Below are 20,645 nucleotides of genomic sequence, written 5' to 3' on the forward strand. Positions count from 1 at the left end.
AAACTGACAATGGTGCACAATTGATGCAGTGACTAGTTTTAACGTAGAACAGCAAAAGAACATGTTCTTCAGCTCATAATGTATGTGCCAGACCCAATGCCTAGTTAAACTGATGTCACCTGCCTGTATGATTCATATACCTCTATTCCTGCATCTCCATGTGCCTCGTTAAAAGCCTCATAAACGCCACTATCGCATCTGTCTCCACCACTACCCCTGATAATGGTGCGACATCTCCAATAATCTTTCCCCCACCCACCTTATAGCTATGTTTGGACATGTTCACCCTGGGGACAAAAGTTCTGTCTGTCTCTGTCTGTCTCTGTCTGTCTCTGTCTGTCTCTGTCTGTCTCTGTCTGTCTCTGTCTGTCTCTGCCTGTCTCTGCCTGTCTCTGCCTGTCTCTGCCTGTCTCTGCCTGTCTCTGCCTGTCTCTGCCTGTCTCTGCCTGTCTCTGCCTGTCTCTGCCTGTCTCTGCCTGTCTCTGCCTGTCTCTGTCTGTCTCTCTGTCTGTCTCTCTGTCTGTCTCTCTGTCTGTCTCTCTGTCTGTCTCTCTGTCTGTCTCTCTGTCTGTCTCTCTGTCTGTCTCTCTGTCTGTCTCTCTGTCTCTCTCTCTCCGTCTCTCTCTCTCTCCGTCTATCTCTCTCTCCGTCTATCTCTCTCTCCGTCTATCTCTCTCTCCGTCTATCTCTCTCTCCGTCTATCTCTCTCTCCGTCTATCTCTCTCTCCGTCTATCTCTCTCTCCGTCTATCTCTGTCTCCGTCTATCTCTGTCTCCGTCTCTCTCTGTCTCCGTCTCTCTGTCTCCGTCTCTCTGTCTCCGTCTCTCTGTCTCCGTCTCTCTGTCTCCGTCTCTCTGTCTCCGTCTCTCCGTCTATCTCTCCGTCTCTCCGTCTCCGTCTCTCTGTCTCCGTCTCTCTGTCTGTGTCCATCTGTCTGTGTCGGTCTCTGTCTCTGTCTCTCTGTCTCTCTCTATCTATCTATTTAGATGTAGACATGTATCCCAAAGGGTCAAGTATGTTTGTGAAAATGCATAAAGGGTCACAAATGGAGGAGTTAATGGTGGTTCATTTACAGTATGTATGTGAAATGGTTTGGGAATGTACGTTGCAAGTCTGCCTTACAACTTTGTTCTGCTTCTTCTCTGATAGCCTGAAGGATGTCACGACAGACAAGTCGGTGAAACCAAAAGTGAATTGCATTATGTCCAGCTCCTCCTTCACAATGCTGACCGTTCAGGGTGAGGACAGTGGGATTATATGGGAGACGGTCTCTAGTAGTCGGTGTTCCACCCCATGGGCATCAGAAAGCACCGTGTCTGATGCCAACAGTGTGGAAAGCACCACTCTCCCCTTCCCCCCGGGAAAAGTCATCTTTATAACGGACCAGTTGACTCGGTCTTCGGCTGCGAATGGACATCGGAGCAGTAAAAGGGATAAGTCTGGGAAGCGTCGCATTGAGGCAGCGGAGCCGAGGCCCGGAGATGCTGTGAAGATACCCAGAAATAACGTGTGTGTTGCAAGGGCACACGCAGGCACTGCTGAACCAGCCGTGATATTAGGAGCTGCAATGGACAGCGTGACAAATTCAAGACTGGTGAAGGATTCGAATGAATCGGAAGGACGGTCTGAGTCACCGACATTGTCGAAAATAGCAGGAAAATCCTACGAGGATGGAAATGTGAGCCGTCATCTACCTGTGTCCGTGGAAGAGGACGTACGACCACACGCCCCGGTACATTGTCGAAAGAAACACCACCTTGACACTGTGAGTCCGAATGAGCAAAGTGCCACGCCGGGGGATAGCCGTTTAAACAATTTATTTTCAACACCTGAACAGCACATTAATATATCTCCAGCAAAACTCGCACGAGAGCCGGGGGAATCCCAAGCTCCGAAACGTTTCTCAGAGAAGGGACTTAGTTCAGCATTGCATGAAAGGAGCGATTCAAGGCTGCCGTCAGAAACCAGTCCGAAGCCGATGAGGGTTTCACGTTCAAATGAGACTTGTAAAGGCACAGAGTACGTTTTGCCACCTAGCAAGGTGGTGACAGCAAATGGGACAATATGTACGGGCAAGGGTGAGTTGCAAACGCGTGGCGTTACTGGTTCATCCTCGTGTCATGAAACATCTATCCCAGAAGGTGTAGGTTCAGAAGTAGCACCTGCTGCACTAGAGCATGCCACGCATTTAAACAGAAGCCCGATTGGACTAACGTTAAAGAAAGCAGTGCCACATCATTTCCCACGCAAGCACGAACTTGTGATACATGAGGGTCAGACTCCCCCAATGACACATCCAGAAATCGAACATCGAGGGGCTTCCATCATCTCCCAGTCCGAGCTTATCGAGCCTCTGGCAAGTGCAGAATTGGGAGTCGGTTGTAAAGACGTGGACAATTTTGTTCCAGTCGCCAAAGATGAGGGTGTGGAAGCTCTAGATGGAGATTTGCAACATTCATCTTTGGCTCCTGCTCTTGGGAATTGTGTAGATTGGGAAACCCCGCCTCATTCAGCAAGACAAGAAGCGAAGATGAATGACAAAGTGTTTTACTCGAGGGCCAATCCGGATCTTTTGGAAGCGCTGGACGTGGATCTGAACGGATCCTTTCACGGCATGTGCAGAGCGGGGGAGAAAGATCGTCACTCGTTGTTAGTAGGGCTGGAAGATGCGGCGGGGAAATTACACGGCGAAACAGACGGGGAGATTCAGCGGGCAGCTTTCGACATTGTGGCTGAAGGCTCGGAAATACTCAACATCATTGCTCCAGCAAGCTATCGTTCAGTGGACCAAGAGGCGTGTGGCAACATGCAGCAAAACCTGACATATTTGCAAGCCAATCCCATTATCAAAAGGAAAGACTTTGAAGGTGAAAACTCACTGAGATTGCTGGGTGCCCCACAGCATAGCAACCCTTTGATTCCATGGAACCACAATCCTTTCAGCATTGGGAAATCCAAACCTTCATCCGTGGGGCATTCTGATCATTTTCAGGTAGCTGGGCCTACTTCCAATTTGGTCGGGTCAAATCCTTCCGATGGGATTGGAACCAATCCTACACATGGGAATGAGTCGAACACCTCTCATGAATTTGGATCCAATCCTTCCCAAGCAAATGGCTCCAATCCCTCCCATGGGATTGAGTCCAATTCCCTGCCATCCCAGACATCCAATCCTTCCGCCGAGGCAGCTCCCAATTCCACCTCAGCCGAGCAATCCACTGCGGTTGCCACGGGCTCCAAGAAGAGCAGAAGCAAGGAGGTCGACTATTTTGAAAAATACACCTTGGTGGACGAGCTGGTGCCCATCGAGATCGTTGCAACAGAAGGGAGGTCGCTAGAAACGCTGGCTCCGGGGGTGGAAAATCCCTCCGTGACAAATCGAGATAATGGGCCGAGCTCCGAGGATAGGAAGCTTTTTAATTTTGACGAGTTCGACATGTCTGGAAATGTTGGCAGCTGCATTCTGGACGCAGCGGAAAACTATGGAAGGACGAACTTATCTGTACAAGCGCGCACGCCCAAGACACCCCGTGGAAGCGAGCAAGAAGAAGTCAATAATAATGAAGGGGCATTTTATCAGAAGGAAGCTGGTTCTTTGCTGTTCGACACGACGGAAGGCATCCTATCGCGCTCCCACGACTTCCCGATCTCAACCAAGCTGATTGATATTGCCCTCCTGGAGGAGCCGCCTGCCCTGGCCTTTTATTACAAAGATCTGTACGAGGAAGCGAAGGGCCGGAGGGAACAAAACAACGAGCAGTCAGACGAGGACGGCAGCAACCCTGAATTTTCCTTCCCCTGCCAGTCGTCCGACACGGAGGAGGGCAACGGCTTGTACTTCGAGAAGTACGTCCTGAAGGACGATATCCTGGAGTCTATGAGCCGAGTGGCGCCGCAGTGGGCGCCTGTGGGCCAGAGTGGACAGCCGCCAACCATCGCAGTTGGTGCCAAAAGGCCCACGCTGTTTACGGAAAACCACGACCAGTTTCCTGCGATAGACGTGGACGAGGCAGGAGTCCCAGAACGGGAGAGAGATTCTGAAAACACAGCGGAGGTACAACAAGCGGGGGAAGAAGAGCCGAAGGGAGACGATGAAGCTCAGAAGGCTGTGCCCGAGCCTCCGTCCATACAAGTATCAGAGGAAGCAGGGGCGGCAATTGGGATTGAGGAAGAGTATTTTAACGAGATGCCAAGTGACGAAGTTCAGGCCACTCACGTGTCACCTCCTGAGGAAACCTTCCACGCAGAAGACATAATGTCAATCTCCTCAGATGTTGAAGAGCATTCAGGTACAGGGCATCTTGCCAACATAAACCATTCATTTGAAGAGTATGTAGTCTTCTCCAGTGAACTGGGATTAGAGGATGTTAATGCCGTGGCAATGCTGGAAATGAAAGATACCCTGGAATGTATATCCAAGGACAAAACACCGATTTGTCCGACTGAACTTGAGATATCGAAGGAGGAACAGTCTGGTGAACAAGGAGGAGCTGAAGAAGGATCTGAAGTGGAAGATGAAGCTGAGTTGGAGCAGGAAGCTGACCAGGAAGGGCTAGGAGAGTCCATAACTATTCAACACAAGGCATATGATCAAGTAAGTGAAGGTGAGCCCATGTTCGTGACTGAAGAACTAGCTCCACAGATGTTGACCGAAGAAGATGGGGACACTGTTCACACGATGGGTGAAGAGGTCTACAAAAGTGTCAGCCTGGAAGGTGAGCAACTATGTACAGAGTCGACGGAAACAACTGGAGCTAGCGATGAAATGGGAAGGCTGCAAGCTGAAGCAATGGATCTACAGACAGTTGAAAGCACGTCAACGGGAAAGACCGGCCTTGAAACGGAAAGCCAAGAGGGTGAAGGAGATTCCCGAGGAAAGAATGATGTGACGACATCAGAAGTCAATGATTATGAAATGACCCCCGATCTTGCCGGAGAATTGCAGGAGGGAAGATGCCTGGCCGATGACATTGTGCTGCTGCTACAGGGCGAATGTGAGACAACTGAGGTGCCGACACACACAATACTTCCTGTCGTTGCCACCTACGAACAAGATTCGAGGCAGATTTTTGAAGATATTCCAACTGAGGAAGATTCTCGTGGAACGATCAGCAAAATAGAAGATCATGGCGTGAAGCCTCCCCGAGAGCATCAAGATATTATTCATGATCAAGCAGATGATAACATTGAAGCACTTCTTCATGAAGACCAAGTGAATCTACTGGCGAAAGATACAGTGGAAGAATCCACAGATTTTATTCTACTGGAAGATGTGAACATTATCGAGGATGAAAATTGCCACCCATGCCTCGATGATCTGGAAATTGTAGACAAGGAAGTGGAGGAAATTAATCAAAAAGAGATTGAAGAATTGAATGTCCAAACGACAAAGGGAGAAGATGCTGAAGGGCTAATCACACCGAGACCAGCAAAGTCAGCAGACACTTACTGCGTTACCTGTGGCTTTGCTATTTTTGCAATCGATAAGCTGTTCGGGGAACATCAAGATCATGATGTCATAGCAATAGATACCGCTGTGGTGAAAGTTAAAGTAAGTAACTTCCTTTTTATAGACTCGGTGAGTCATAGAGTTTTACAGCGTGTTTTACAGGCCCTACAGCCCATCTTGTCCACACCAACCAACATGTCCCATCTTCAACTCCCCCTCCCACTCCGTCTCCGACTCTGTCCTGGGTCTCCTCCATGGCCACAGCGAGCAGCACCGGAAATTGGAGGACCAGCACCTCGTATTCCGTTTGGGGAGTCTGCATCCTGGGGGCATGAACATCGAATTCTCCCAATTTTGTTAGTCCTTGCTGTCTCCTCCCCTTCCTCAGCCCCCCTGCTGTCTCCTCCCATCCCCAGCCTTCGGGCTCCTCCTCATTTTTCCTTTCTTGTCCCCGCCCACCCCCGCCCCCGATCAGTCTGAAGAAGGGTTTTGGCCCGAAACGTTGCCTATTTCCTTCGCTCCATAGATGCTGCTGCACCCGCTGAGTTTCTCCAGCTTTTTTGTGTCCCATCTACACTCGTCCCACCTGCCTGCGTTTGGCCCATATCTCTCTAAATCTGTCTTATCCACGTACATGTTTAAATATTTCTTAAACATTGCGATAGTACCAGCCTCAACTACCTCCTCTGGCTGCTTGTTCCATACACCCACCTCCCTATGTGTGAAAACATTCTCTCAGGCCCTTATTAAATCTTTTTCCCCCTCATCTTAAAACCTATGTCCTTTGGTTCAATTTAAAAAGTAAAATAAAACTTACTTTTAGATCATCTCTCACACTGTAGCATTTGTTCCAAATTGCAGCCTTATGGTAGAAAGAATACTCTGTCGTACTTGGTTAAGGTTAACCAAACTTGTGCCATACCATATCAAATGATCAAAAAGATGAAGAAGGGTCTCGACACGAAACGTTGCCTATTTCCTTCGCTCCATAGATGCTGCTGCACCCGCTGAGTTTCTCCAGCATTTTAGTCTACCTTCGATTTTCCAGCATCTGCAGTTCCTTCTTAAACAAATAGACAATAGGAGTAGGCCATTCGGCCCTTCGAGCCAGCACCGTCATTCAATGTGATCATGGCTGATCATCCAAAATCAGTGCCCCGTTCCTGTATTTTCTCCATCTCCCTTGATTCCTTTAGCCCTAAGAGCTAAATCTAACTCTCTCTTGAAAATATCCAGTGAATTGGCCTCCACTGCCTTCTGTGGCAGAGAACTCCACAGGTTCACAACTCTCTGGGTGAAAACATTTTTCCTCATCTCAGTCCTAAATGGCCTCCCCCTTATTATTAAACTGTGACCCCTGGTTCTGGACTCCCCCAACATCAGGAACATTTTTCCTGCATCTAGCCTGTCCAATCCTTTAAGAATTTTTAATGTTTCTATAAGATACCCTCTCATTCTTCTAAATTCCAGTAAATACAAGCCCAGTCGTCCCATTCTTTCATCATATCTCAGTCCCGCCATCCCGGGAATTAACCCGGTGAACCTACACTGCACTCCCTCAATAGCGATAATGTCCCTCCTCAAATTAGGAGACCAAAACTGTGCACAATTCTCCTGGTGTGGACTCACCAGGGCCCTGTACAAACTGCAGTAGGACCTCCTTGCACCTAAACTCAAATTCTCTTGCAATGAAGGCCAAATGCCATTAGCTTTCGTCACTGCCTGCTGTACCTGAACGCATACTAGGGGGAAAAGAGGGAGTAGCCAGGGTGCGACTGATCCTTGGTTACGCTGCTGGCCTTGCCGAGGCAGCTTGAGGTATAAATGGAGTAAAGGGAAAGGAGGTTGGTTTGTGTTTGGGCTGCATCAACAATTTGCTTGGTGGGACCAGTGTAGATGGAACATGTTGGTCCGTGTGGGCAAGTTGGGCCGAAGGGCCTGTTTCCATGCTGTATGACTCTATGACTAACAATTTAGGATTAGTTGTCAAACAATCGTGAAGTCACCTCCCTTCTGCACAAAATCTATTGCAGTGAGGGTAGTCCAGAAAAGTGTGGAATAATCTGTACCAGGTAATTCGGGAGAGGTGGATTCACAGAACTGCAGAAGCTGGTTTACAAAAAAATTACAGGAGTAACTCAGTAGGCCAGGCAGCATCTCTGGAGAACATGGACAGGTGATGTTTTGGGTCATGGAGTTATAGAGTGATACAGTGTTAAAACGGGCCCTTCGGCCCAACTTGCCCACACCGCCCAATACGACCCAGCTACACTAGTCCCACCTGCCTCCGCTTGGTCCATATCCCTCCAAATCTGTCCAATCCATGTACCTGGTAACTGTTTCTTGAACGATGGGACAGTCCCAGCCTCAACTACCTCCTCTGGCAGCTTGTTCCATACACCCACCACCCTTTGTGTGAAAAAGTTAAATCTTTTCCCCTTCACCTTGAGCCTATGTCCTCTGGTCCTCGATTCCCCTACTCTGGGCAAGAGACTCTGTGCATCTACCTGATCTATTCCTCTCATGATTTTTTACACCTCTATAAGATCACCCCTCATCCTCCTGCGATCCAAGGAATAGAGACCCAGCCGACTCAACCTCTCCCACCCATTCCTTCTCCCCAGCGATGCTGCCTGTTCCGCTGAGTTACTCCAGCATTTTGTGTCCATAGGTTTAAGAAGGAACTGCAGATGCTGGAAAATCAAAGGTAGATAAAAATGCTGGAGTAACTCAGCGGAACAGACAGCATCTATAGAGTGAAGGAAATAGGCAAACATTTCGGGCCGAAACCCTTCTTCAGACCTTCTTCGGACATTTTGTGTCTATATATATTTTTAATTTAGTTTAGAGATGCAGCACGGAAACAGGCCCTTCGGCCCACCGAGTCCATGCCAACCAGCGATCCCCGCACACCAACGCTATCCTACACTCTAGGGACAATTTACATTTACACCAAGCCAATTAACCTGCAAATATTAACCTATAAGCGATTTTGAGGTTCATGCTGATTTTCAAGTAAGTAATCTCTGTAAAATGTGAGGTGCCTTACTTCTTTGTACTATTTATTTATTTATTTTATGTATTCCGAACAAGTAAAGACCTTAAAGACATTAATAGTAACAAAATTGAAATCATCAAACAATTGGACATTACAATCAATATTTACAAGCAATGAAAAGAACAAAAAGCAAATTTCCAACGTCCAACTCTGTGTCTGTACAAGCTCGAAAAGGAGTGAGAAGAAGAATAACTTATTAAATCTCACCCCTTTTCCCCAACACTTCTACCATATTTAAAAATCAATTAATTAATAATAATAATAATAATACTACCCCAGGCAATATCCCATAATAACTACGGACATATATATACATACAACTATTATACACATACAAACTTCATATATGAAGTAACCAAACATAAGTAAACAATTGTAAAGCAATAGACAAACATTAACCCCCACTTGTCAACCATCCCCTCCATCCCGGTACCCCTTGAAAATTATTTTTTTATATATCATTTTAAAATGATTCATGTTTGTACATTGCTTTAATTCCTCGTTCAATTTGTTCCACACTCCTACTCCACAAACCGAAATACAAAAGGTACTATAACTAAAATACACATGGAGTATTTCTGTTCAACCAAGTTAAAGGCCCGCAGTAAGTACAGTAGATTATTCCAATAAACATTGTTACAAGGATGTCCGAGGAATATGGTTTATTAATCCATGGGACGACAAATGGTGCAGACTCGGTGGGCCAAAGGGCCTGTTTCTACGCTGTATCTCTAAACTAAAAACATATAGTTATCTTTCAATAAAGAACAGAAAATGTCTGACTGGAGACAAGCTCACAATATTTGTACTCAGTAAATTATTTAAATATCCAGATTAAGTTATTGCTGGATATCAAATGATAATGGACGATTGCTTGCGACCATTTTTGTAGCAGCTGGTTATTTTCTGGAATATTAGTTATTGCCTGTGTCATGTTTTATCTGTCAGACATATTAATTTAGGGAGTATTGTGATTTAATGAGAGCAGTTAACAGCTGTAAATTCAGTGGCTGTGGGGAAACATTGGCCGTAAATTCTCATATGTTCTGCATTTTAGTTTAGAGATAAAGCAAGGAAACTGGCCCTTCGGCCCACCAAGTCCACGCCGACCAGCGATCTCCACACATTAACACTATTCTACACACACTAGGGACAATTGTTACATTCACACCAAGCCAATTAACCTGCAAACCTGTACGCCTTTTGGAGTGTCGGGGGGGAACCGAAGATCTCGGAGAAAACACACGCAGGCCACGGGGAGAACGTACAAACTCCGTACAGACAGCACCCGTAGTCAGGATCGAACCCGGGTCCCTGGCAGCATCTCTACTACCGTGCCAGCCACGGTATTATTGGCGTTAAGATTCCTCCTGAGACATGGAGCCAGATAAGGTTGAGGTAAAGTGATGCGCAGAAATAAACGGCAAATGCTGGTTTGCACCGACACAAAATACTGGCGTAACTTAGCAGGACAGGCAGCATCTGTAGAGAGGAATGGATGGCGTCCTGTGTCGAGACCCTTCTTCAGACTGAAAGTAGTGGGTGTGGAGGAGGGGGAGGGGGGGGGGGGGGGGGGGGGGGGGGGGGGGAACGGAATTGGAGGTAGGTAAAAAGACCAGAACAAATGATGCCTGGCGATAGATGACCAGGGAAGGGTGGAGCCCATAAAGGCTCATTGTTGGCTGGGGAAGAGGTGATAGCGAAGGGGTACAAGGATGCAGGTTCAGATTCAGATTCAATTTTAATTGTCATTGTCAGTGTACAGTACAGAGACAACGAAACAGTGGAACTAGTAGGATAGCTAGGGTGGAGGAGGGAGGGGGAAGGAGGGAAAGCAGGAGTTGGCTGGGGAAGAGGCGATAACGAAGGTTTGGTAGTTTGGTTTAGTTTAGTTTACTGTCACGTGGACCAAGGTACAGTGTAAAGCCTTTGTTGCTATCCGGTCAGAGGAAAGACAATACATGATTACAACAGTGTACAGATATAGCCGGTATTACCCAGTTACAGTTTTCGTGCAATAATATATAATCTTTCACTAAAGAATAGTAAATGGATCAATGGAGAAAAACTAATTCCTCCATTGGCCTCCGCCATTGTCAGAGTGAGGCCCAGCGCAAATTGGAGGAACAGCACCTCATATTTCACTTGTGTAGTTTACACCCCAGCAGTATGAACATTGACTTCTTCTTGCTTCAGATAGCCCTTGCTTCTCTCTCCATCCCCTTCCCCTTCCCAGTTCTCCCACTAGTCTTACTGCCTCCGCCTACATTTTATCTTTGGCCCACCCCCTCCCCTGACATCAGTCTGAAGAAGGGTCTCGACCAGAAACGTCGCCCAATCCTTCTCTCCAGAGATGCTGCCTCACCCACAGAGTTACTCCAGCATTTTGTGCCTACCTTCGAGAAAAACGAATAATATTTTGACACAGTGATTTTAAGTATCCAGATTCAATTATTGTAGAAATAAAGAACTGACATGTAGTGAAAGTAATGCTGTGGTTGTTATGGAAGATTTCAACATGCAGGTAGACTGTGAAAATCAGGTTGGTACTGGACCCCAATAAAGGGACTTTGTAGAGTGCCTTCGTGATGGATTCCTTGAACAGCTTGTATTGGAGCCTACCAGGGAGAAGGCAATTCTGGATTTAGTGTTATGTAATGAACTGGATTTGATAAAGGACCTTGAGGTTAATGGGCCATTAGGAGGCAGTGACCATAACATGGTCAGGTTTAATCTACAATTGGAGAAGGAGAAGAGTAGATCGGAGGTGTCAGTGTTGCAGTTGAATAAAGGGGATTATGGGGCCATGAGGGAGGAGCTGGCCAAAGTTGACTGGAAAGATGCACTAGCCGGGATGACAGTGGAACAAAAATGGCAGGTTCTTCTAGGAATAATACAGAAGGTGCAGGATCAGTTCATTCCTAGGAGGAAGTAAGATTCCAAGGGGAGTAAGGGGTGACCACGGCTGACAAGGGACGTCAGGGACAGTATAAAAATTAAAGCGAAGAAGTACAACGTAGCAAAGATGAGCGTGAAGCAAGAGGATTGGGTAATGTTTAAAGAGCAATAGAAGATAACCAAAAAGACAATACGGGGACAAAAGATGAGGTACGAAGGTAAGCTAGCCAAGAATATAAAGCAGGATAGTAAAAGCTTCTTTAGGTTTGTGAAGAGGAAAAGATTAGTTAAGACCAAAGTTGGACCCTTGACCGAAAAATGTGAATTTATTATGGGGAACAAGAAAATGGCAGATGAGTTGAACAGGTACTTTGGATCTGTTTTCACTAAGGAGGACATAAACAATCTTCCTGATATAGTAGTGGCCAGAGGATCTGGGGTGACAGAGGAACTGAAGGAAATCCACATTAGACAGGAAATGTTGTTGGGTAGACTGATGGGACTGAAGGCTGATAAATCCCCAAGGCCTGATGGTCTGCATCCGAGGGTACTTAATGAAGTGGCTCTAGAAATCATGGATGCATTGATGATAATTTTCCAATGTTCTATAGACTCAGGATCAGTTCCTGTGGATTGGAGGGTAGCTAATGTTATCCCACTTTTTAAGAAAGGCGGGAGAGAGAAAACAGGGAATTATAGACCAGTTAGCCTGACATCGGTGGTGGGGAAGATGCTGGAGTCAATTGTAAAAGATGAGATAGCTACACATTTGTATAGCAGTAACAGGTCCGAGTTAGCAGGGATTTACGAAGGGGAAATCGTGCTTGACTAATCTTCTGGAAATTTTTGAAGATGTTTCTAGGAAAATGGACAAGGGAGAGCCAGTGGATGTAGTGTACCTGGACTTTCAGAAAGCATTTGATAAGGTCCCACATAGGAGATTAGTGGGCAAAATTAGGGCACATGGTATTGGGGGTAGAGTGGTGACATGGATAGAGAAGTGGTTGGCAGACAGGAAACAAAGAGTAGGGATTAACGGGTCCCTTTCAGAATGGCAGGCAGTGACTAGTGGGGTACTGCAAGGCTCGGTGCTGGGACCACAGCTATTTACAATATACATCAATGATTAAGATGAAGGGATTCAAAGTAACATTAGCAAATTTGCAGATGACACAAAGCTGGGTGGCAGTGTGAACTGTGAGGAGGATGCTATGAGAATGCAGGGTGACTTGGACAGGTTGGGGGAGTGGGCAGATTCATGGCAAATGAAGTTTAATGTGGATAAATGTGAGGTTATCCACTTTGGTAGCAAAAACAGGAAGGCAGATTACTATCTAAATGGCGTTAAGTTGGGAAAAGGGGAAATACAACGGGATCTGGGGGTCCTTGTACATCAGTCTATGAAAGTAAGCATGCAGGTACAGCAGGCAGTGAAGAAAGCGAATGGCATGTTGGCCTTTATAACAAGAGGAATCGAATATAGGAGCAAAGAGGTCCTTCTGCAGTTGTACAGAGACCACACCTGGAGTATTGTGTGCAGTTTTGGTCCCGTAATTTGAGGAAGGACATTCTTGCTATTGAGGGAATGCAGCGTAGGTTTACAAGGTTAATTCCTGGGATGGCGGGACTGTCATTTGCTGTGAGAATGGAGCAGCTGGGCTTGTACACTCTGGACTTTAGAAGGATGAGAGGCAATCTCATTGAAACATATACGATTGTTAAGGGCTTGGACACGCTAGAGGCAGGAAACATGTTCCCGATGTTGGGGGAATCCAGAACCAGGGGCCACAGTTTAAGAATAAGGAACCTGAAGGGCAAACTTTTCTTTTCAGAGGGTGGTGGGTATAAGCAACGAGCTGCTGGAGGAGGTAGATGAGACAGGTACTATAACTGCATTTAAAAGACATTGGTAGAGTTGTACTGATATAGTTCTAAGAAAGGTTTGGAGGGATATGGGGCTAGCTGAGATGGTTGGTATGGATGAGTTGGGCCCAAGTCTGTTTCATTGCTGTATGCTTTAAGAATAAGGGGTAAGCCATTTAGAACGGAGACGAGGAAGCACTTTTTCTCACAGAGAGTGGTGTCTGTAGAATTCTCTGCCTCAGAGGGCAGTGGAGGAAGGTCTCTGGATGCTTTCAAGAGAGAGCTAGATAGGGTTCTTAAAAATAGCGGAGTCAGGGGATATGGGGAGAAAGCAGGAACGGGGTACAGATTGGGGCTGATCAGCCATGATCACATTGAATGGCGGTGCTGGCTCGAAGGGCCGAATGGCCTACTCCTGCACCTATTGTCTATTGTCTATAGCTGCAGATGCTGGTTAATACAGAAAGGTGAAGAAGGTTCCCGACCCGGAATATCACCTGTCCATGTTCTCCAGAGATCCTGCCTGACCTGCTGTGATACTCTAGCACTTTGTGTCCATTTTCCGGTTAAATTATTGCTGGATGTTAAATTCTTCCTGATTTAATAACGGGGGAATGATTTTGAAGAACAGGGTTGAGGTTTAGTTACGGTTTTAACTCGAGAATGATTAGTTATCATAAACTCTGTTTATTGAGGAGTTTTCTGATGCTATACTCTCTGTGTTGCTGTGTACTTCATAAGTTCATAAGTGAGAGGAACAGAATTAGGCCATTCGGCCCATCAAGTCTACTCCGCCACCCAATCATCGCTGATCTATCTCTCCCTCCAAACCCCATTCTCCTGCCTTCTCCCCATAACCTCGATGTACTAATCAAGAATCTATCTATCTCTGCCTTAAAAATATCCACTGACTTGGCCTCCATAGCCTTCCGTGGCAATGAATTCCACAGGTTCACCACCCTCTGTCTAAAGAAATTCCTCCTCATCTCCTTCCTAAAGGAACGTCCTTTAATTCTGAGGCTACGACCTCTGGTCCTAGACTCTCCCACCATTGGAAACATCCTCTCCACATCCACTCTATCCAAGCCTTTCACTATTCATTTAAAGTATATGAAGTATACAGAGTTGGTGGCAGCCACAGGTAAGGAATGTAGTTCTGTGGAGAGGGCCAGAGACATTGTGGGTTTGTTGGTGGCAGCTGAACCCTGATGATGAATCTTTTTGCTGGGGTAATAGGTAAGGGCAAGCGGGCAATGTTTAGGTTTAGTTTATAGATACAGCAAGGAAACAGGTCATTCGGCTCACCGAGTCCACGCCGACTGTCGATCACCCGTTCACACTATAGTTCGATGTTGTCACACTTTCCCATCCACTCCCTACACGCAAGGAGCAATTTACAGAGGCCAATTAACCTACAAACCCGCACGTCTTTGGGATGTGGGAGGAAACCAGAGCACCCGGAGGAAACCCACAGTGCCATGGGGACAGCATCTGAAGCCAAGATCAAACACGGCTCTCTGGCGCTGCGACTCTGCCAGCTGTGCCACAGTGCTGCCCTATTGTCTAGCGCAAGGGATTTCATCCCGATGGGGTGAGATTACCTCAGGTGGGACTATGGGTAGTTTCATAAGGTCATGATTTATAAATAGTGTTGTCATGGTAGAACCATGGAACTGCAGATGCCTGTTTACAAAAAAAAGAGCTGGAGTAACTGATCGACATAACTGCGTAATTAGTGATTCTTTCAATGTTTCTAAAATGTAGGCTTACTTTTGCTGAAGGGAATGAAACATAGAAACCTAGAAAATAGGTGCAGGAGTAGGCCATTCGGCCCTTCTAGCCTGCACCGCCATTCAATATGATCATGGCTGATCATCCAACTCGGTATCCTGTACCTGCCTTCTCTCCATACCCCCTGATCCCTTTAGCCACAAGGGCCACATCTAACTCCCTCTTAAATATAGCCAATGAACTGGCCTCAACTACCTTCTGTGGCAGAGAATTCCAGAGATTCACCACTCTCTGTGTAAAAAATGTCTTTCTCATCTCGGTCCTAAAAGACTTCCCCCTTATCATTAAACTTGAGGGGGGGGGAAATATTTCCCCTCCACCCCCTTTAGGGAAAAATCCTCGTGCAAAACAATAAATGGGCGGCACGGTGGTGCGGTGGTAGAGTTGCTGCCTTACAGCTCCAGAGACATGGGTTTGATCCTGACTACGGGTGCCGTCTGTACGGAGTTTGTACGTTCTCCCCGTGACCTGTGTGGGTTTTCTCTGGGTGCTCCGGTTTCCTCCCACATTCCAAAAGGTACAGGTTTGTAGGTTAATCGGCTTTGGTAAAATTATAAATTGTCCCTGTGTAGTATAGTGCTTGTGTATGGGGATCGCTGGTCAACGTGGACTCAGTGGGATGAAGTCCTTGTTTCCATGCTGTATCTCCAAAACTAAAAGTTCAGTTTAGTTTAGATACATCGTGGAAACGGGCCCTTTGGCCAACCAGCGATCACCCGTTCATACTGGATCTATATTAACCATGTAGATGCAGGAAGATTGTTCCCGATGTTGGGGAAGTCAAGAACACGGGGTCACAATTTAAGGATAAGGGGGAAGTCTTTTAGGACTGAGATGAGAGAGTGGTGAATCTGTGGAATTCTCTGCCACAGAAGGTAATTGAGGCCAGTTCATTTGCTATATTTAAGAGGGAATTAGATGTGGCCCTTGTGGCTAAAGGGGATCAGGGGGTATGGGGAGAAGGCAGGTATGGAGTACTGATTGTGGATGATCAGCCATGATCATATTGAATGGCGGTGCACGCTCGAAGGGCCGAATGGCCTACTCCTGCACCTATTTTCTAGGTTTCCATGTGGACTGAAGGGCCTGTTTCAGCCCTGTATCTCTAAAGCTAAACTAAACTAATAAAGTGACAGCTTCCGAAGTTAACTGTGACCAGTGGCATGTTTCATTGCATATGAGATTCTTCAAACATTTGTTTTGTAATAACTTATTTAATGTATTTCTTTGCAGGAAAAGTTGGACGACTTTGTGAAGACAGCCGGAGAAAAGGCGAGCAGGATTGAAGAATTTGTGACAGAGCTGGAAGATTCATTCAATGCTGTTGAGGTGGGTGGTGTGTACAATGTCACCTTAAAAACAACCGATGCTGTTTAATTTTAGTTGTGGAATCCATCGGGGAGCTGTACAGCAAGGTGGCGCAGCGGTAGAGTTGTTGCCTTACTACGCCAGAGACCCGGGTTCCATCCGGACTGCGGGTGCTGTCTGTAACCGGTTTGTACGATGTCCCCGTGACCGAGTGGGTTTTCTCCGGATGCTCCGGTTTCCTCCAACACTCCACAGAATTGGCTTTGGTCAAATTCTAAATTGTCCCTAGTGTCATAGAGAGATACAGCATGGAAACAGGCCCTTCAGCCCAACTTGCCCACGCCGGCCAACAATGTCACCAGCCACACTAGTCCTACCTTCCTGCGCTTGGTCCATATCCCACCAAACCTGTCCTATCCATGTACCCGTCGAACTGTTTCTTAAACATTGGGATAGTCCCAGCCACGACTACCTCCTCTGGCAGCTTGTTCCATACACCCACCACCCTTTGTGAGAAAAAGTTACCCCTCAGATTCCTATTAAATAATTTCCACTTCACATTAAGCCTATGTCCTCTGGTCCTCGATTTACCTATTCTGGGCAAGAAGACGCGATCTATTCCTCTCACGGTTTTATACACCTCTATAAGATCACCTCTCATCCGCCTGTGCTCCAAGGAATCGAGTCCCAACCTACTCAACCTCTCCCTATAGCTAAGACCCTCTAGTCCTGGCAACATCCTCGTAAATCTTCCCTGTACCGTTTCCAGCTTGACAACATATTTCCTATAACATGGTGCCCAGAACTGAACACAATATTCCAAATGTGACCTCACCCGCGTTTTATACAACTGCAACATGACCTTCAAAACTTTTGTACTCAATACTCTGACTGATGAAGGCCAATGTGCCAAAAGCCTTTTTGACTACCCTATGCACCTGCACTCCTAGATCTCTCTGCTCTACAACACTCCCCAGAGGCCTACCATTCACTGTGTAGGTCCTGCCCTTGTTCGACGTCCCAAAATGCAACACCTCACATTTCTCTGCATTAAATTCCATCGACCATTCCTCCGCCCACCTGGCCAATCGATCCAGATCCTGCTGCAATCGTTCACAACCATCTTCACTATCTGAAAAACGACCCACTTTTATATCATCAGCAAACTTGCTAATTTTGCCCTGTATGTTCTCATCCAAATCATCGATGTAGTGTGTAGGAGACAATAGACAGTAGGTGCAGGAGTAGGCCATTTGGCCCTTCGAGCCAGCACCGCCATTCAATGTGATCATGGCTGATCATCCACAATCACTACCCCGTTCCTGCCTTCTCCCCATATCCACTGACTCCACTATTTTTAAGAGCCCCTACTATCTAGCTCTCTCTTGAAAGCATCCAGAGAATCTGCCTCCACCGCCCTCTGAGGCAGAGAATTCCACAGACTCACAACTCTCTGTGAGAAAAACTGTTTCCTCGTCTCCGTTCTAAATGGCTTACTCCTTATTCTTAAACTGTGGCCCCTGGTTCTGGACTCCCCCAACATCGGGAACATGTTTTCTGCCTCTAGCGTGTCCAAGCCCTTAACAATCTTATATTTTTCAATGAGATTGCCTCTCATCCTTCTAAAGTCCAGAGTGTACAAGCCCAGCTGCTCCATTCTCTCAGCATATGATAGTCCCGCCATCCCGGGAATTAACCTTGTAAACCTACGCTGCACTCCCTCAATAGCAAGAATGTCCTTCCTCAAATTAAGGGACCAAAACTGCACACAATACTCCAGGTGTGGTCTCACTGGGGCTCTGTACAACTGCAGAAGGACCTCTTTGCTCCTATATTCGATTCCTCTTGTTATAAAGGCCAACATGCCATTCGCTTTCTTCACTGCCTGCTGTACCTGCATGCTTACTTTCATAGAATGATGTACAAGGACCCCCAGACCCCCTTGTACTGCCCCTTTTCCCAGCTTGACGCCATTTAGATAGTAATCTGCCTTCCTGTTTTTGCTACCAAAGTGGATAACCTCACATTTATCCGCATTAAACTTCATCTGCCATGCATCTGCCCACTCCCCCAACCTGTCCAAGTCACCCTGCATGAGAGTGCTGGTGTATGGGCTGATCACTGGCCAGCATGGACTCGATGGGCCGAAGGGCCACTCTCCGCGCTGTATTTCTAGTCTAAAGCACAGAAACATGCCCTTCGGTCCAACTGATCCATGCTGACCATCTTTCTTAACTGAGTCAATCCACATGCCTGCAGCTGCCCTGCACCCCTTCAAACCTTTCCTATGAAATGTACCTATCTGAGTCAATTTTAAATGTCATGTTCATAAGTCATAGGAGCAGAGTTAAGCCATTCCGTCCACCAAGTCCACTCCATCATTCAATCATGGCTAATCTATCTTTCCCTTTCAATCCCATACCACTGCTTCTCCCCATAACTCTTGACACCGTACTAATCATAATAGTTCATTATTGTCCAGTCATAATTGTATTTGCCTCTACCGCCTTTCAAGCAGCTCGTTCCATGTACACACTACCCTTGGAGTGAAAAAGTCATCATTTACTCCCTTTTAAATCTCTCCCCTTTCTCACCGTAAACCTTTACTGAAAGACTAAGATGGGGAAAAAAAGCAAAATATTGGCAAAAGATATATTTTTTTAAATATATAATTTTATTTTTATTAGAAAAAGATTTTCTTTATTAGAAAAAGAAGTTCAATTTACTGACCATTTATAACCATAACCGTACAGTGTGGAAACAGGCCCTTCGGCCTAACCTGCCCACGACGACCAACATGTCCCATCTACACTCATCCCACCTGTCTGCCTTTGGCCCATATCCCTTGAAACCTTTCCTGCTCATGTACCTGTTTAAATCTGTTCAAGCACTAATCTTGTGCAGTGAATGGGAGAAAGATCTCCAAAATTTATACGAAGGCCCCAGTGCAATCTCTGAATGGAATGATATTAAACATGGGTATTTGTAGGTTAATTAACATTTGTAAATGGCCCCGAGTGTGTGGGGAGTGGATGAGAAAGTGGGAAACATTGAACTAGTGTGAATGGGTGATCGATGGTCAGTGTAGAATTGGTGGGACGAAGAGCCTGCTTCCATTGCTGCATCTCGCAAATTCAAACTGAAACTAAACTACCATGGAAACGAAGGAAGCCAACAATCTGAGGAAGGCAGAAAATGCTGGAGGAACTCAGCGGGTCATTCAGCATCTCTGGAGAAAAGGAATAGGTGACGTTTTGGGCCGACAATGGCTCCTGAGCCCAAATGTCGCCCATCCATGTTCCTCTGGGATGCTGAGTTTCCCCAGCATTTTGTGCCTTCCCATGAAGGAAGCCAAGCTAATTCCACGCTGTCTCTTTGAAAATCCTCAGGAAAATTGCACGAAAGAGGAGAAGTACCTTGAGGATCAGCATGATGAAGTCATGAAGCTGCTGCTTTCACAGTACACAGAAATGTCCCAGGTCCTGGAAGAGGAGAAAAAGATGAAATTGGAACACTTGTGCGACCAAATGGTCAATTACCGATGTAACATTGATTCCGCAAAGGAAACTGCGGAGAAGACAAGGGAGAGCGTGGAGCTTGATGACATGGAGTTCCTAAAGGTATCTATCTTTACCCTAGATTTGTTCATATTATGGAAATGGTCACAACACAGCATCTTGGTCTCCCTTCTAATCCGCAGAGATCGAAACTGAGCACAGTTTTGTGAATAAGGGGCGGGCCATTTAGGACGGAGATGAGGAAAAACCTTTTCACCCAGAGAGTTGTGAATCGGTGGAATTCTCTGCCACAGAAGGCAGTGGAGGCCAATTCACTGCATGTTTCATATGCAGTGAATAGATTAGATATCTCAGAGAGATAGATTGATCAGGGAGTTAGATATAACTCTTAGGGCTACAGGAATCAAGGGATATGGGGAGAAAGCAGGAAAGGGGTACTACTTTTGGATGATCAGCTATGATCATATTGAATGGCGATGCTTGGCTCAAAGGGCCGAATGGCCTACTCCTTCACCTATTTTCTATGTTTCTATTTTCTGTGTAATATACTAAAGAATTTTAAATACTAGGTATAGATCCTCAGTTTTACATAACATGCGTAGACAAAAATGCTGGAGAAACTCAGCGGGCGAGGCAGCATCTAGGGAGCGAAGGGAATAGGCAACGTTTCGGGTCGTAACACCTTCTTCAGACCTCCAGCATCTGCAGTTCCTTCTTTTAACGTGGGATAACGTAAGGGCAAGTAAGAATTTAATTTTCC

General features: G+C 46.3%; 1 protein-coding gene across 4 annotated transcripts in view; it reads left to right on the forward strand.

Moving 5' to 3' along the window:
• The window catches only part of LOC129694923 (cardiomyopathy-associated protein 5-like), a 77,925-nt gene that overhangs the window by 13,148 nt on the left and 44,132 nt on the right, over positions 1-20,645 (forward strand). For 3 of the 4 annotated variants that reach the window (XR_008723086.1, XM_055631680.1, XM_055631686.1), the window contains exons 1-3: positions 504-5,551; positions 16,293-16,388; positions 19,757-19,987. Coding sequence is in view for 3 of the 4 variants with exons in the window: in XM_055631680.1 (XP_055487655.1) it covers positions 995-5,551; positions 16,293-16,388; positions 19,757-19,987 (4,884 nt within the window). In the remaining variant the exon portion in view is untranslated. Of the gene's footprint in view, positions 1-503; positions 5,552-16,292; positions 16,389-19,756; positions 19,988-20,645 lie in introns of those variants that run through there. The other variant, XM_055631682.1, reaches the window with a different exon arrangement.

This window comes from Leucoraja erinacea, chromosome 3 (genome assembly GCF_028641065.1).
Source record: "Leucoraja erinacea ecotype New England chromosome 3, Leri_hhj_1, whole genome shotgun sequence".
Taxonomy (NCBI): domain Eukaryota; kingdom Metazoa; phylum Chordata; class Chondrichthyes; order Rajiformes; family Rajidae; genus Leucoraja; species Leucoraja erinaceus.